This window comes from Cricetulus griseus, chromosome 2 (assembly GCF_003668045.3).
Source record: "Cricetulus griseus strain 17A/GY chromosome 2, alternate assembly CriGri-PICRH-1.0, whole genome shotgun sequence".
Taxonomy (NCBI): Eukaryota; Metazoa; Chordata; class Mammalia; order Rodentia; family Cricetidae; genus Cricetulus; species Cricetulus griseus.
The window spans coordinates 305885220-305901812 of NC_048595.1; the positions used below are offsets into that span (position 1 = coordinate 305885220).

A 16593-nucleotide genomic window follows, 5' to 3' on the forward strand; every position below is an offset into this window, starting at 1 on the left:
AGAGCAGGATGAGAGATACCATATCATAGGGAGCCAGTATAGGTCTGAGAAGAGATCTGGAACCAGGGAGATCTCCAGAGATCTTCAAGGATGACACAATCTGACAATCCAGGCAATGGTGGAGAGGATAACCTAAAAGCCCTTCCCCTAAAATGAGATTGATGACTACTCTTTATGCCATCCTAGAGCCCCCACCCAGTGGCTGATGGATGCAGAGACAGACATCCACAGATATACACTGAGCCGAAACCGGGAATTTAGTTGAAGAGAGGGAGGAATGAAGAATGAAGGGGTCTGTACCAGGTGGGAGAAACCCACAGGAACAATTGACCTGAACAAGGGAGAGCACATGGGCCCCAGATGCTGTCTGGGAGGCCAGTACAAGACTGATCCAGACCCCTGAACATGGATGTCAATAAGGAGGCCTAAGACTCCAGGGAGCCTCTGATGGTGGATTACTATTTTTCCCTGGTGCAAGAAGGGACTTCGAGAGCCCATCCCACGTGAAGGAATGCACTCTGGCCCTGGACACATGGGGAAGGGCCCAGGACCAGCACAGGAAGATTTGGTGGACTTTGCAGAGCCCCCTTTGAGGGCCCTACCCTGCTTGGGGAGTGGTGGGTGGATGGGGTGGGGGGTGGGCTGGGGGTGGGGGAGGAGGTTTGGGGGTGAGGGGAGGGAGAGGGGACTTGAAACAAGCTTGTTCCCTAACTAGAACTAATAAATAAATTAAAAAAAAAAAGATTGTTGTCAGGCCTCTAAGGCATTTTCCTTAGTGATTGATGGAGGAGGGCTCAGCCTATCTAAGTTGGTGTCATTCCTGGGATGGTGGTCCTGAGTTTTATAAGAAAGCAGGCATGAGGAGCAAGCCAGTAATCCCCAATATCCATGGCCTCTCCATCGACTCCAGCCTCCAGGTTCCTGCCTTGTGTGAGTTCCTGTCCTGATGTCCTACTGTCATGAACAGCAATATGGAAGTGTAAGCCAATCAATCACAGCCTCCTCCCCACCAACTAGTTTTCGGACACATTGTTTCATCACAGAAATAAAAACCCAAACTAAGACAACTCATAGCATAACTTTTTCCTGGATATTGTTTCTCATAGGTTTACTAAAGCTTCCCTTAGATCTTAAGTTGTCACATCAACTATTTCCTCCCAACACTGCTACAAACATACTTATTAGCTTCATGGGGTATTTATTTAAGCCAACAGCCTCTTCATGCTTTCCCAAGTTATGTCTATTTGAATATCTTCAGGGTCCATACCTGGAGTATTTTCCCCTTCAAATTACTTCCAAAGCATTTATTAAGTTCTTACTTTGGGCAAAAAAAAAATGTTAGGTGCTTGACAAAGTTGTTTTAATGATACAAAATTCTTTTGCCTTTTTTCCTGCAAATAACCCAAGATATTTCTGAGATGTTACCTTTTTTTTCATCCATCTGAAGCTGTTCCTTTGCCCCACATTCCACAGTTCTTGATTTGTGTATCAATTGTAGCCTCTTAGATCAGATTACAATGTAGAATGCTTTGATAATATTAGGTCTGATGCTAATGTTCAAATTTCATAAAGTAACTGTTTATTATGCACAACAAAACATCTTTGTGCTCCAAGGCATTTTTGCATGCTTATACTGTGAGTGCAGGTGTCCACATTTGTTTATGTGCATCCAGATGAGTATATAAGCCCAGAATTAAGGTAGGGTGTCTTTCTCCACTGCTCTGCACTGATTTATAGTCTCTGACTGAACCCAGAGATTTCTGATTTGAGCTAGTCTAGTTAGCAAGATTGCCCTAGGGATACTAAGTGTCTGTAACCTGAGTACTGAGATTATAGGTACCCTCCATGGCTGCCTGGTTTTCACATGTATTTTGAGGATCTGGACTCCAGTCCTTAAACTTGCATGGCAATCATTTTTTTCTCACTAGGCCTTCTCTCCAGCCCCTATACTATGAAACTTTCATATATAAAAAACGATACATCAACTTATTTCTAGAATAGATTAAATTAATCTATGCTGAAATAAGCATACAAGTTACTATGAGGACAAGCTCTTCTCTGGGAATAGGCCTGAAGAAATTTCTGGAATAAGGCAATATTCTGCATTTGTATATGGCTTTTTGTTATATGGGTATGTGCTTCAGTTTAAACTCATTGGATAGATGTACACACCACTATCTGTAAATTTTATTTTACATTTTTTCTTGCCTGCTCCTTTCCTTCAGTTCCTTTTTCAGAGAGTCAGGAAAATCCCATCTTTATATATATTGTGATTTCTTGTTTTCTTTTCCTGTTTGGGAAAAGAAAATTCCTTCTCACTCTTAGTTGTTGAATTTCTAACTCAAGGTGTCTTCTACTATATTTGCAAATGTTTCATTTAATTTCAGGTTGTTGCCCACATTCATAGTATTAGATATGAGTTCCATTTAATGGAGTTGGCTTTAAAACCAATTTTTAAAAGTGGCTAGTGACTCCCATGACATTTATGCCACCACATGCCTGCACCAGTATATCTTGCAGGCATATCACTGTTAGAAGTTCCATGGTTCATAGATTTGTAAGATCGATGCTTACTCTTCTCTGATAGCACACAAACTACCTTCTAGCACCATGAAATTTTGTCAGAAGGGGTGAAGCTTCTAGTCAGGCCCCCCAGTCAAATACTCCTTGTTTGATAATATAAGTAGATTCTTTTCTTCAGTAATTGGGCCTTATCATCATACTGTGGAGGTTCACCAATAGCATTGGCAATAGTCTAGGATGTTTGAAAAAGGGCAGGCTATGGGATCCCTTTGCTCAACAACTTAGCAAAGCATAACCGATATGGCACTGGATATTTTGCTTGGTGATATATGATGTGTACTTGGGGCATTACCTCCCTATTATAAAAAAATAACTTCATTTAAATTCCTTTCATAACTGGAAAAAAACTTTAGGACACTTCCACAGTAGTGGGGTTCCATGTGAATTTTCAAAAGGTCTTTGGTGTTAGTTGCTCCTACTATTCTCCAATTTACCCTGTCCCCTAATCCCTTCTCATTTAATACTACTCTAGTTTTCTCTTTATCTCTTTATAATAATATTCTGTTTACATTTCCTTGGAAGTTAACTTCCTTCCTTCTTGTCCCTGTAGTTACTGGGATTGAAACACATACATTTAAGTTTAAAACCTAACGTCCACACATAAAGGAAACTTGCAGTACTTGCCCTTTTAGGGATAATTGTTTCTAGCTCTACTCATTTGCTGACAAATTACATAATGTTCCTTCCTTCTTTCTCTTTTTTTCTTTCTTTCTTTTTTCTTTTTGTGACTGGCTTCTCTGTGTTTCTCTGGATGTACTGGAACTCACTCTGTGGACCAGGCTGGCCTTGGCCTCACGGCGATCCACCTGCCTCTGCCTCCTTAATGCTGAGATAAAAAGCATGCATCACCTACTGCCTACTGATTATTTTATTCTATTTTTTAACAGCTAAAAAATTTCTGTTGTATAACTATTGCATACTTTATCTACTCATCTAATGATAAAGAAATGATCTAGTTTCTTGCCAATTTCTGGCTATTATGAATACAGCAGTTATAAACATGAATGAGAAAATATCTTTGTAGTAAGATATAGATTACTTTGGATATATGCCTAAGAGTGTAGTAGTTGGATCTTGTGGTAGATTGATTTTCAGCTTTTTGAGAAACCCCCATACTGATATCCACAGTGGGTTTTTTTTCTTTTTTTTTCTTTTTTTTACCCATTTCCACTCTTACAACAACAAATAAGTATTCTCTCCCTGCATTCTCCCCAGCAGCTGCTGTTATTGTTATTTGTTTTCATAAGTTTGGGCTGTTCTTTTTGTTTGTTTGTTTTGGATAGGACAAAATTTTAAAGTAATTTTAATTTGCATTTTCCTGATAGCCAAAGATGGTGAACACTTTTAAGTGCTTCTCAATTATACATGTTTCATTTTTTGATAATTATCTGTTTAGTTCTATATCTTGCCTTTCTAATTGGGTTATTTTTCTGATGTACAGTTTTTTAAGTTCTGTGTATATTCTAGAAACTAACTCTCTGTCAGATGTAAAATTGGTAAAGATTTTTTTCCATAGTGTTGCCTGTCACTTTGATGAAATGACAGTGTCCTTTACTGTACAGAAGCTTTTCAGCTTCATGAAGTCCCATTTAGTAATTGTTGGTCTCAATACCTATGGTATCAGTGGTGGTCTGTTCAGAAAGTCCATCCCTGTGCCCATTAGTTCAAGCCTATTTCCCATTTTCTCTTCTATCAAATTCAGGGGTTCTTTGAGGACATGGATCTGTACTAGACAATAGATTGTATTGCAGATTATTTTTTATATTTATGGTGGTATTTTAGAGGAAATGTTTCTAATCTGAAATGACATGTTTATCTAAGTGGTATTTTCACAGTAACTTTATATGTATTTCACTTGTTACTTGATACTTTCTCTAATATTCTCCTACAATACTCACACATGATTAAACTATGTTTGAAAGTTAGAGGAGGTCAGCTCGATTGCTTAATTCTCTTGGTATGGTGTACTAAAATATTTAATGAGAGCTGTACTTGTTTTGATGGGGAACTCATGCTTTCTCATTTTATCCCTGTCCTTTTGGTCTTTTTAGGAATATTCATTCCAACTTTGCTTTCTTCTTCCTCATCACCAAGCCTCCAAGGATCCCATTTCCCTGGTAGAATTATATGCTTAGGAGTGGTGGCATGTGGAAACATCTGCCTTGCCTCATTTCTCAAGTCACTTTCTTTCAGTTGTTCAGGACTCAGCGCTCTTATCCACTAGATCTCAAGCTGACTCTGAACATTCCTACTGTGAATGGCACTTGGCTTTTGCCCCAATCTGTTTTACTCCCCTCTTGGGTGTCAGTTTTAGACATTATCTTTTGGATCTCAATGTTTTTCTGGCATATAGGGCATTTTAAGTTTCCTAGTTGTATTAAGAACAAGATTGTGGTTGGATTACTTGTTTAAGAATAAAATTTGTTTATTTTCATCCCAGCTGTTGTTTCCCCTCCTTCCTCTCCTCCCATTTCCTCCTCACCCCCTTTATCCCACCCCCCCAATCAACTCCTCCTCCATTTCTAAACAGAAACTGAAGTTGGATTAATTCTTATGACTATCAGTATAGCAAAGTTTACTTATTTTTTCCTTCCTTCCTTCCTTCCTTCCTTCCTTCCTTCCTTCCTTCCTTCCCCCCACCCCTTATTATTGTTTCATATAATACATCCTGGTCCCAGCCTCCACTCCCTCCATTCCTCTCAGCTCTGTCCCTCCTCTTTCCCCCAGATCCTCTCCACCTGCTTCCCTTCAGAAAAGTGAAGGCCTCCTAGGGATATCAACCCAACTTGGTTTAACATGTTACAAGTCTATGCACAAGCCTCATATAATGGCTGAATGAGGCAACCCAGTAGGAGGAAAAGGGTTATAGGTGCAGGCCAGAGTCAGCGACACCTCACTCCCACTGCTAGGAGGTCCACAAGAACACCAAGCTACACAACTGTAACATATATGTAGATGACCTAGTACAGACCTATGCAGGTTCTGTGACCATCATTTCCAGCTCTGTGAGCCCCTATGAGCCCTTCTTAGTTGATTTTGTGGGCCAGGTTCTCATGGTATCCTTGAGCCCTCTGACTCCTACAGTCTTTCCTCACTATCTTTTGTGGAATTCCTTGAACTCCACTTAATGTTTGGCTGTGGGTCTATGTATCTGCTCCCATCAGTGGCTGGCTAAAGCCTTTCTGATGATGATTGGGCCAGCACTGATCTGTTTAAGTATAGCAGAGTATCATTAGGAATCATTTCATTGACTTGATTATTTATTTATTTATTTATTTATTTATTCTTTTTTCTTTTTTTTTTTTTTTCTTTCTACCAGTCATGTTTGGTTCTGTCCTAGGTCTCTGGGCTATCGAGTCTTTGGTTCCTAGCCATCCAGGCAGTGTCTAGCATGGGCTCCCTTTTGTGGCATGGGCCTCAAGTTAGACCAGTCCTTTGTTGGCCATTCCCACAAGTCCTTCACCACCATTACCTCAAAACTCCTTGCATGCAGGACAAATTGTAGGTCAAAGATTTTGTGGCTGGGTTGGTGTCCAGTCCCACCACTGGAAGCCTTGCCTGGTTATAGAACTGGCCATTTTATCTAATGTCCTTTCTAAAATCCAGGAAACAACACCACTAAATCCCACAAAGGTAAACCCTGCAAATCTGACCATTGCTCCAAGCACACCCTGTTCTCAGAAAAGATCCTTGGTAATGTAATTGAGAATTGTATACCCAAAGGGCAGGTGGTTAGGGAGACAGTACCACATAGGAATTTCAAAATGCTCTATTCTGTAATTGGTAGTGAAGCAGTGACTCCCATGTTGAACTAATTAGCTCTATTTCTATGACTGTTCACTAGTCACATAATCAGGTGGTGGCAAAAAAAAAAAAAAAAAAAAAAAAAAAAAAAAAAGCATTGTTTCCCAAACAGGCTCCTAAGTGTGCTCACACACAGAGATTGCTTTGGTTGGATGCAGTCTTGAGATTGGATGTGGATCTCACCCTACCAGTTAAAACTGGATGCAATTAAACTGGAAAAAAGCTGTTGCAGCACAATATGTAGGAAATTTTGCTACTTTTAAGTGGAAAAAGTTAGGGATAAAATGTGAACCTAATAAAATTATCAGTATGTAGTTTCTTCCTAGGAAGTTGTAATGAGTCTGAGACCATTTTAGGACTGTATCTATTTGCAGTGTTCCTGAACTCACTATTTATCCTTCCCACCATTTATCTAAATGCATTTGTTGAAACCCCAATATTTATCATGGAAGTACATCTTGATTCCAGTAAAGAAGGCACACAAAGCTTATCCTAAAGTACACAGACTTCTGTTAAATCTTCAAATCATTAATATTCATCTTTTGTTTTATCTGAGAAAATTTGGAATGGACAGTGATATTGTTGGAATAGAACAACAATTCAAAGTTAAAGTAACTACTTAGGAAAACAAAATAGCTATGCATTGTTTGCTAATGTACACAGTTACAGGAGTAGGAAGCCAGGGTAGTTAATTTTTACAAAGGGTCCAATAAGTGAATAAGGTCTATCAAAATGATAGAGTAGCAACTCCTAATAACTGTACCTGAAACAAAACACATTTTCAAAGCTCAAAGATGTTTACCCTCCATCATTTTGGATCCAGAGAGGGAGTGTTTAAGAGATTTCTCCTTGAGAGGGGAAAAAAAAATTATGCTTCCATAGTTGTAACTGGAGATACCACTTATTTGAAATTGAAAATGGCCTTGGGGATCTCTTTGCCACATTCTGTGTTGCAGAATTAGAGATGTAGAGAAGTTATCTTGTTAGAAGAAACACCACAGGCTTAAAACAATGTGTTTCTTGCTCCCTCCACATATTTAATAAAGAGCTCTACTCACCACTGTCTCTCATGGAACTAGGTGGGTGGGGACCTTAGCCCCTGAATCAGGAGTTTGGACAGTGCATTGCCTTTCAACAGCATCAGTGTTCAAATTTTTGTGTGTTATTTTTTCTTGGCAAACAAAAGGAATAGTTTGCTTCTCACATATTTATGAAAAATCCAAAGGACCTGTAAGTCAGGCAACAACCAGGGGGCTTAGATCCATATTTAAATATGGGCTCGATTATCTAAAATCAGCTTTATTCTAAAAATCTTTCATTTGATTAATACAGAGAGCAGGTATTGTTTCCCTTTTTGTATACAGATTATGAGAACAAAATATTTACTAATATGTGAAAATTTTAAGACTGATGAAAATTATAAGCTAAAGTCATAGAAATTTCAGTTATTTATGGGAATACCTAAGGGATTCATTTTAAAGTTGTGTGTCTGTATATGTGTGTATGCAGTTAGAGGACATTAGGTGTCTTCTATTGCATTCCGCCTCCTTCCTTTGAAAATTCTCACCATGGTTTTCCTACTGTGTTGACTCCTCTGTGAGCCTGCAACACTCCTGTCTCTTAAGGTGTACTTGATCTCTCCTTAAAGCAACAAAAATGCCCACCCTTTGTCTGCCAGAAGGTAAATCAATAAATCTATCATCAGCGAATCAAGCAAAGAAAAATGAGATGGAATGAACCATGCACACCTGAATTACATTTTGGCACAAATTCTATCTTCCTGTGGTTTCCACATTTGAATTATTTCAATATTCACACTTGAGAGACTCCAGTTCGGTTTTTGTGGATTTTTTTTTTTTTTTTTTTTTAAATTTATGGGACACTGAAACAAACACAAACTTAAGAGTTTGCCTTTTAAAGAAATATCGCTTAGGTTCTGATAATTCTTTTAAAATGTTCATTTACTACTCACTAGATTACAGATGAAATACATGAATAAAGTATTCTTTTCCATTTCAAAATATGACAAAATATTGTATGGAAAAGACACAGAAATCAGTAATTTCTTGCAGGAACTAGAAGAAACCATCCTGAGTGAGGTAACCCAGCCACAAAAAGACTAAAATGGTATGTACTCACTCATATATGGATTTTAGATACAGCAAAGTAGCAGCCTACAATCCACACCATCAGAGAAGCTAGGAAATGCGGACCCTAAGAGACATACATGGTCCCCAAATAAGGGGAAAGGGACAAGATTTCCTAAGCTAATTGGGAGCATGGCAGGGAGGGGAGAGGGAGCTAGAAGAAAAGGGGAGAAGTGGAGGGGAGAGGAGGGCATGAGGGAGCAGGAAGTCAGGGGAAGAGAGCCATTATAGGTTTAAAGAGAATTCTGGCACTAGGGAAATGTCCAGAGATCTACAAGGTTGACCCCAACTAACAATTTAACCAATAGTCGAGAGGCTACCTTAAATGCCCTTCTCAGATGAGACTGATGACTACCTTATATGCCATCCTAGAGCCTTCAGCCAGTAGCTGTTGGAAGCAGAAGTAGACACCCACAGCTAAACAATGAGCTGAACTCTGGAATCCAGTTGCAGAGAGTTATTAGCAAAGGGGTCAAAACCAGACTGGAGAAAAACACAGAAACAGCTGACCTGAACAAGGGATTGCTCATGGACCCCAGACTTGATAGCTGGGAAACCAGCATAGGAATGTTCCAGACCCCCTGAACGAGGGTATCAGTTTGGTGGTCTGGACAATTTATGGGACCTCTGGTGGTGGATCAGTATTTACCCCTAGTACACAAATGGACTTTGGGAGCCTTCTCCACATAGAGGAATACTATCTCAGCCTAGACACACTGTGGAGGGTCTAGGCCCTGCTCCAAATATGACACTTTCAAGATCCCTGGTGGAAGGCCTCACCCTCCTTGGTGAGCAGAAAGAGGTTGGGATAGGGGGCCAATGGGGGGCAGGGGAGGAGGGGAGAGGGAACTGTGATTGACAAGTAAAAGAATCTTGTAATTTTTTTTTTAAAGGAAAAAAATCAGTAATTTTAACACATTCTGAATTATGTAACTATTGACAGTAATGGAGACTTATCGTGTAGTGTTTTGGATTATGGAAGGCCTCAATTGAATCAAATTAAAAGATGGTATTTATACCACTAAATATAGTGGTACAGAAATCCTCAATCATGGTGCCAGCATGAGACTGAAGTTATGGGCATGTAACTAAATACCATGGTTTCAAGACTTCCTCTAAAGAGGACAGAGTGAAAGTACACCACAGCAACTTTAGACTTTACAGTCTTTTGGCAATAGAAACTAGTTCAGGCCAGTTATTGTAATACTCATCTCTGAACAGTTTTAGGCCGTCTTCAACACTGCATTCATTTAATTTTTCATCATTTATTTCAGTTAAATACTCTATACTCAAACCCTAGAAACAAGTTTAAGTTCTATTTTCATTCTTGTGTGTGGCTGAATGCAGGTGTGGAGACCTTTGAGACAGGTCTTCAACTGAATTGAGATTCAGATACAGGTAAGCTTGAACTTGAGGGATCTACTGTTTCCTATCTACCACTCCTCACCCAGCTGTGGTTAAAGGCAGGAATCTTCACCCAGGTTCTCATCATCGAGTGCCAGGTATTATCCTGATGATCTCTTATACCAGCCCATATTTTTCTTGATCATCACAAGGAAGTGGTTTTGAATACTTCTTTTGAAGTTTAAGGAAATTGAGGAAGGGCGCCTTGCTAACAAACTTTGGCCTGGATTTTGGGCCATGTATGCCTTTGTCCAAAACCCACATCCCTTCTTTGTGTACAGTTATGCAAACTTCAGGTTATCACCCCATCCCAACTTCAGTATGACCATTACGGAAACAACAGAAGCTTGTCCTGAAAACAAATCCTGGGGTTTGACTAAATACCTATGTTCTATCGTCTGAGGAATACCTGCAAAAGTCTGTTAACTTGCATCTACCAAAACACATTCTTTTATTATCAAGTCAAGTTAAAATTTTTTGATTACTTTTTTTTTCTAGTGTAAATTATACTAACCACAAGGCTCTGTGAAATTATTAATGGTAAGCCACTGCTTATCCCTCTCACATTACTTATTTCAGAGAAGAGGCATTAAATATTCATGTCAGTTTATTTACAATTTTATTTAGTAATAAGAGTTCAAGAGTTTAATCCAATTTTCAGATCATATCTCTTAAACAATCTTCATTCTGAAAAACAAAAACAAAATCAATGGCATTAGAAGCCCATCTGACTTGCCAGTAGTTTCATATCTTCTATGAGTTTGATACATCAGAAAGCGTTTACAGTATCATGAGTTTTTCATACTGATTTGCTTCATCACATGTACCAAAACCTTGCATGAATTATGCTACCAAACCATGATGCATATGGAAAAATTCTTCTAAGCTACCAGCATTCAACATTTATGGAGATATAATAATATATATTTTCTTAATGCAGTATTTCTCAACCTTAGCAGGGTAATTTACTAGTACCATAGCAGATATCTTGGATCAATAGAAATTAAACATCAGAGCATATTCTTTCTTGAGATTTTCACATAATCTATAATTCATGCCTAGGTGTTAAGATTGAGAAAGTAACCAGGCAGTGGTAGCATACACCTTTAATCCTAGCACTCAGGGAGGTAGATGTAGGTGGATGGATCTCTCTGAGTTGGAGGCCAGACTGGTCTACAGAGTTCCAGAGGAGCCTAAGCTACAGAGTAACCCTGTCTGGAAACAAACAAACAAACCCCCAAAAACAAAAGAATGAAAAAGTGGGGGCTGGGTGTTGGTGTTGCAGGCCTTTAATCCCAGCCTGGTCTACAAGAGCTAGTTCCAGTACAGGCTCCAAAGCTACAGAGAAACCTTGTCTCGAAAAACCCAAAATCAAAAAATGAATGAAAGTGATCCCTGCACAAAAGGAACCTAAGTCTGTAGGCCTGCAGCTTAGAAGCCACATGTACTCCAGGACAGCTAGAAATCAGTGGTTCTCAGCCTTCCTAATACTGTAACCCTTTAATACATTTCCTCGTGTTGTGGCGACCCCCTCCCCAAACATAAAATTATTTTCATTGTCAAGTCCTAACTCTAATTTTGCTAGTGTTCTGAATCATAATGTAAGTATATGTATTTTCTGATGGTCTTAGATGACCCCTTCGAAAGGGTCATTAGACCCCAAAAGGGCTCATGACCCACAGGTTAAGAGCTGATGATATAAATACAGCCCAACAGAAAATCTAAACTCAATTCATTTTGTTTTGGTTTTTTTGCAGGTTAGCCACTAAATTGTGGCGTTCCTTGTGAACTTTGTAGATGATGCCACTTTTTAATGTCAAAGGTTGGATGCCCCTAGTGTATTTTTATTTCATAAGAGTCAATTATTTTAGTAGAAGACACAAGAGTGATTTATAAAGTGTGAAATTCAGAACAGTATTACCATACGTGGGAATCTTAGGCTAATGGTACTAGCTATGGATTCTTAGTAAACTTCAATGGGGTTTTAATATTACTCATCTTACAGGTTTGTTAGGGAATAGGTTCTCACCATCAGTTAAAGCCGTACTCCATAAACACTGACCTTCATCTATCAAAACAATAATTATGAGCTCGTCAGACTGCCTTTACCAATGTTTACTTACCTTCAGGAATCAGTACACAAAGATTTATTGTGTCCTGGAGGATTGTACAGGGTACACAACAGAAATTACGATTTTAGGAAAACCAGAAACCCAATTACCTGTTAGAGAGAGGAATTAAATATCCTCATTTTTTGAGTAGTTGGTGCCTTACTATAAAGAAGGGAGCGGCAAATCCAGATCCAAAGTACACAGTCATCATAGCCAGTAACCGCCACTTGTTTTCCACTGAAAATGGCAAATTCTGTTGGGAAAGCGAGGAAGCTTTAAGAACAGTCCTTCAAAGAATCTGATTTCACCAAATAAAAGGGACAGAGGGCAACTGTGTGTACACACACGCATTTTACAATCGGGTGCATTCGACAGAAGAGGAAATAAAACACCTGGGTTTTCTCAATACCGGTCAGTAAGCCCGACTAGGCCAGGAAGTGTAAGAAAAAAAATCGATTAAGTCTTGTATAATTAAAAAAAAAATCCTGAAAAGTAGTTACTTCAGAAACAAACACACCACTCTAGCTCACTGTTATTAGAAATTCTCCACCGAGTACAAGACAGTACCAACCACGGTTGGAAGCTTGGCTTTTTCACAGGCAGCCTTCCTCGTCCCCCGGCCAGGCCTCGCCTAACAGTGGCGGGGCTGTTAGTGACCACTCGGTTCACTCATACTCGGGCTAACCCGGGCCTGATACAGATTGCTGATCGAAACAGCTACCCCGCAGCCACAGGCCCCGTCTCCATTCTGTCCCAATGACCTTCACTGCTCGTCCGACCCGCCCAGATCCGCCCTAACCGACCGAGTCCCCCGGGCCCCGCGGCTCTGGGGCGCCCACGCAGCCGGACCTCACTAACCTTTCCCGGGCCCTCCTCATAGTGGCTGCGACGGACCACGGAGGTGGTGAACCTCCGGACACTCTGGCCCAACATGGCGCCGCAGGAGGCTCCGCGAGGCCCGCAGAGCTGGAAGGCGGAAGAAACTGCCCCGGCAACGGACCCGGCTTTCTTCACGACCTTGCTACAATAGCGCGAAGACCGAAAGGGAAGATGGGAACTATCGCAGGCACTCTCGGAAACGCAGCCCACTGGCGAACTCGGAGGATTGTGGTATTTGTAGTTCAGATCGTACCGGGCGCCATATCCGCTCCGAAGGATTGTGGGAAATGTAGTTTGGCTCTGGGACGCGCGAGCCGCCCCAGAATCAAATGAAATGTTACCATCAATGATTCAGGTCCTGAGCTGTTTTCTGAGTTGAGATCTAGGATTCTTGGGGTTTGTTTCCAGAAATAATTTATTGAGGTAGCTGAAGCTGTCTAATCGTGTGTGCCCATGTTTATGGACAAGAAAATAAACTTCTTTTCCTGTGAGTACTTCACATGTTTTTCATGGCAGTACTTTGCCAACACTGAAAGATGGGCAGTGTGATCCTATCAGAGGGTACACAAAAAAGTGAACACACAACATGTAGCACAAGGGTTGTCATGGATAAAACTTAATTGATATGCTGAGATGGATTCTTAAAGATACAAACTGGATATAAAAGAACTCAGAGAACAAATAAAACTCCTATGTGCAACATGAATAGATTGTGGAGGAGAAACCTTCTGACATCTGGACCTAGCCTGGATTGGTGTATTCCTGCTAAACATAGCAGTTTCATATAGCATCAACATTCGACAAGGCCATTAGACCCTGATAGATTTTTAAAACAGAGATGGGAGCACTATATATATTCTTAAATACATAACTATAATTTTCTCAGTCTGTATAATGTTACTTAGGTATGTGAAAAATATCAAATGAAAAAACGAAGCCATGAATTTGAAAGAGTTCAAGGCATCATACAGAGTAGGCATTGGAAGGAGAGAAAGGAAAGGGAAAATGATGTAATTATAATACCAAAAAGATGAAAAGAAAATTTAAAGGTCTAAATATGTTTCATATTTGATGATAAAATTTGACTGGACGTGCCCTCTGTACATAGTGAACTATATCCTAAGGAGTGTATAAAAATATTGCATTCAAGCAACTAAGTCTCAGCCAGTAACAGGAGTTAAACAAATCATAGGGTCCAACTTTGTCATCTAGTTTACTATATTTCAGTATGTCTGTTTATCTATGTTTTATCTATCTATCTATTGAAATCATCTCTATCTGTCATCCATATATCTGTGGATCTATATGTTAAAGACACCTGGGGATTCTATGAAGATGTGGAGGCTATCCACTGAGGCTAGATGGACTCCCTGTGAGTATTGTCACTAGAAGAGCATGGCAGAAGTAACAGTGTACCATTGTCTTGCCAACAAATGAGAGACAGAGAAAGAGAGAGAGATTTATTCTACTCTTTTTGAGTGTGTGTGTGTGTGGGTGTAGGTATGTGGGTGTGTACGTGTGTGGGTGACATGCTGAACAACCCCAACTTCATTGCTTCAGTATGTAGTATATTACTTAATTTTGTCTGATAATGCATAGAATATGAACTTCTGGTGGAGTGAGCCATTCTGGATCCCTTTTAGTATGAAATGCTCCTAATTCTATGACAGTTTTCATACTTAGTTTTTGTTACATTTAGCTAATTTTAGTTTTTATAAAATGGCCAAATATCACACCATCTATTTAATATAATTGTCATATATATATCTATATATATGCAGTGTATATATATATATATATATGTCTATCTATGTCTATCATCTATCTATATCCATCTATAATCTATATAAAACAACCTTTTAACATAATTGTTTCTACATCTTGCTAGTTCCAACTTTAATTTTGTGTTAGTCCTTTTCCTCCACAGCAAGATTTGAGGAGATACCTGAGTTAATTAACAACAAATCTGTGGGTGTGTTGAAAGAAAATGGCCCCAAAGATTATGGCACTATTAGGAGGTGTGACATTGTGGAGTAGGTCTGGTTTTATTAAAGGAAGCGAGTCACTACAGAGGTGTACTTTGTGGTCTCATATATGCTCAAGATACCACCCAGTTTTTCAGACCATTTCCTGTTGCCTGAAATATATAGAACTCTCAGCTACTTCTCCAGGACCATGTCTGCATGCTCATCACCAAGTCCCACCATGATAATAATGGACTGAACCTCTGAACTGTAAGTAAGCAACCCCAATATTTTCCTTTATAAGAGTTGCTGTTATCGGGTATGTTTTCACCACTATTCCTCATGGCATATATGTCTATTACCACACTAAATAATTAACACAGTAGATTATTTATAGGGGCATGCTTAATGTTCTGTGAGTATAGACCATTTGGAAGAAGATAGTGATAAAGGAGCCTGGGCAAATGTATTAGGTTAGATTGTGAAGGCTCATATTCACCTAAGTGTCACGTTATTCACCCATTGGAGAGTTTATAATGCCTCAAATGGATAGTTTTTACAACAGCAAACAGCACAAAAATGTTCAACCCCCGTTTTTTTAAAGCTACATATATATAATGTGTGCTTGATTTTTTTCTTTACAGCTTTTGAAAGAGAAAAAAAATGCTTTCTCCTTCAGAAGTTTCTGTTGTTTTGTTTCTACAAATAGTAACAGTATTCCTACAATTGGTGTCCTCCTCATACAGAAGATTTTAATTTCCACAAATATTTTTTGAGACACTGTCTCATTATGTAGTCTATGCCAATCTTAAACTCATGTAGCTCAGGCTGGCTTTGAACTTAAGAAACCCTCTACATTTAGCCACTCACTGTGTTTGGATTATATTTGTGAGCTATCAAGACCTGTGCTTTTCAACTTAAAAAATTATTTGTTTTTATTTTATGTGTATTTGTGTATGTATGTGTACCACATATGTTGTCCCGTCCTCATGGAGTTTAGAAGGTGTTGAATCCTCTGAAACTTGACTTCTGCAGTAAGTACTCAGCTATTGTCTTCTTTTCAGATCCTTCTTCAATTTTAAGAGTTTTATTCTATACTTTTTCACATTAAAAAGATTTATAATAGCTGGGTATTGGTGGTGTACACCTTTAAGTTCAAGTATTCAAAGCACAGAGAATAATGAGTTCAAGGCCAGCCTGGTCTCCAGAGAGAGTGCCAGGTTAGGCTCCAAAGCTACACAGAGAAACCCTGTCTCAAAAAATAAAACAAAACAAACAAACAGAAAGATCTATAATAATACTTTTTTATTTTGTGAGCATTCTATATATGTATATGATATATTTTGGTGAAATCTATTCACTTTCATTATGTCCTCCTACAACTCCCTTTCGGACTTCCTCCAACATGTTCCCTCCCCACTTCATGTCTTTGTGTAAGCTATCCCTTTAGTACATATAATGTTGCCCATATGGACACGACAAATGGGTTCATTGCCATCTACTTGATTAGGGGAAACCTACCAATGGCCACACTCAAGGCAAGTTGATTCTTCTTCCCCCAGGAGCCATCAGTTGTCAATTGCTTCCCAACTAGAGTTGGGATTTGTGATCAACCCTCCATGCTATAATTTTGAATAGCTTAATCTTTTTCAGGTCTTGTGCAAGTGACCATATCTGCTGTGAATGTGCAAGTGCAGTGGG

General features: G+C 39.3%; 1 protein-coding gene and 1 non-coding gene across 2 annotated transcripts; both read right to left on the minus strand.

Moving 5' to 3' along the window:
* Nucleotides 1-10530: 10530 nt before the first annotated feature.
* LOC103158861 (cytochrome c oxidase subunit 7C, mitochondrial) lies at nt 10531-13102 on the minus strand. The gene is made up of 3 exons (XM_027401779.2): nt 12908-13102; nt 12160-12302; nt 10531-10625 (listed from the first exon to the last, which is right to left on the minus strand). Exons 1-2 carry the CDS (start codon nt 12980-12982, stop codon nt 12186-12188), a joined length of 192 nt encoding a protein of 63 aa, XP_027257580.1. The 5' UTR covers nt 12983-13102; the 3' UTR covers nt 10531-10625; nt 12160-12185.
* Nucleotides 10704-10765, minus strand: LOC113834210. The gene has a single exon (XR_003482588.1). It is a non-coding gene; the product is annotated as a small nucleolar RNA Z39 (small nucleolar RNA).
* Nucleotides 13103-16593: the final 3491 nt, after the last annotated feature.

Coding starts and splice junctions, on each gene's coding strand:
- LOC103158861 (XM_027401779.2), bottom strand. CDS start 12,982: ATGTTGGGCCAGAGTGTCCGGAGGTTCACCACCTCCGTGGTCCGTCGC. Junction 12,303..12,907: donor ATGAGGAGGGCCCGGGAAAG/GTTAGTGAGGTC, acceptor CTTTCCCAACAG/AATTTGCCATTTTCAGTGGA.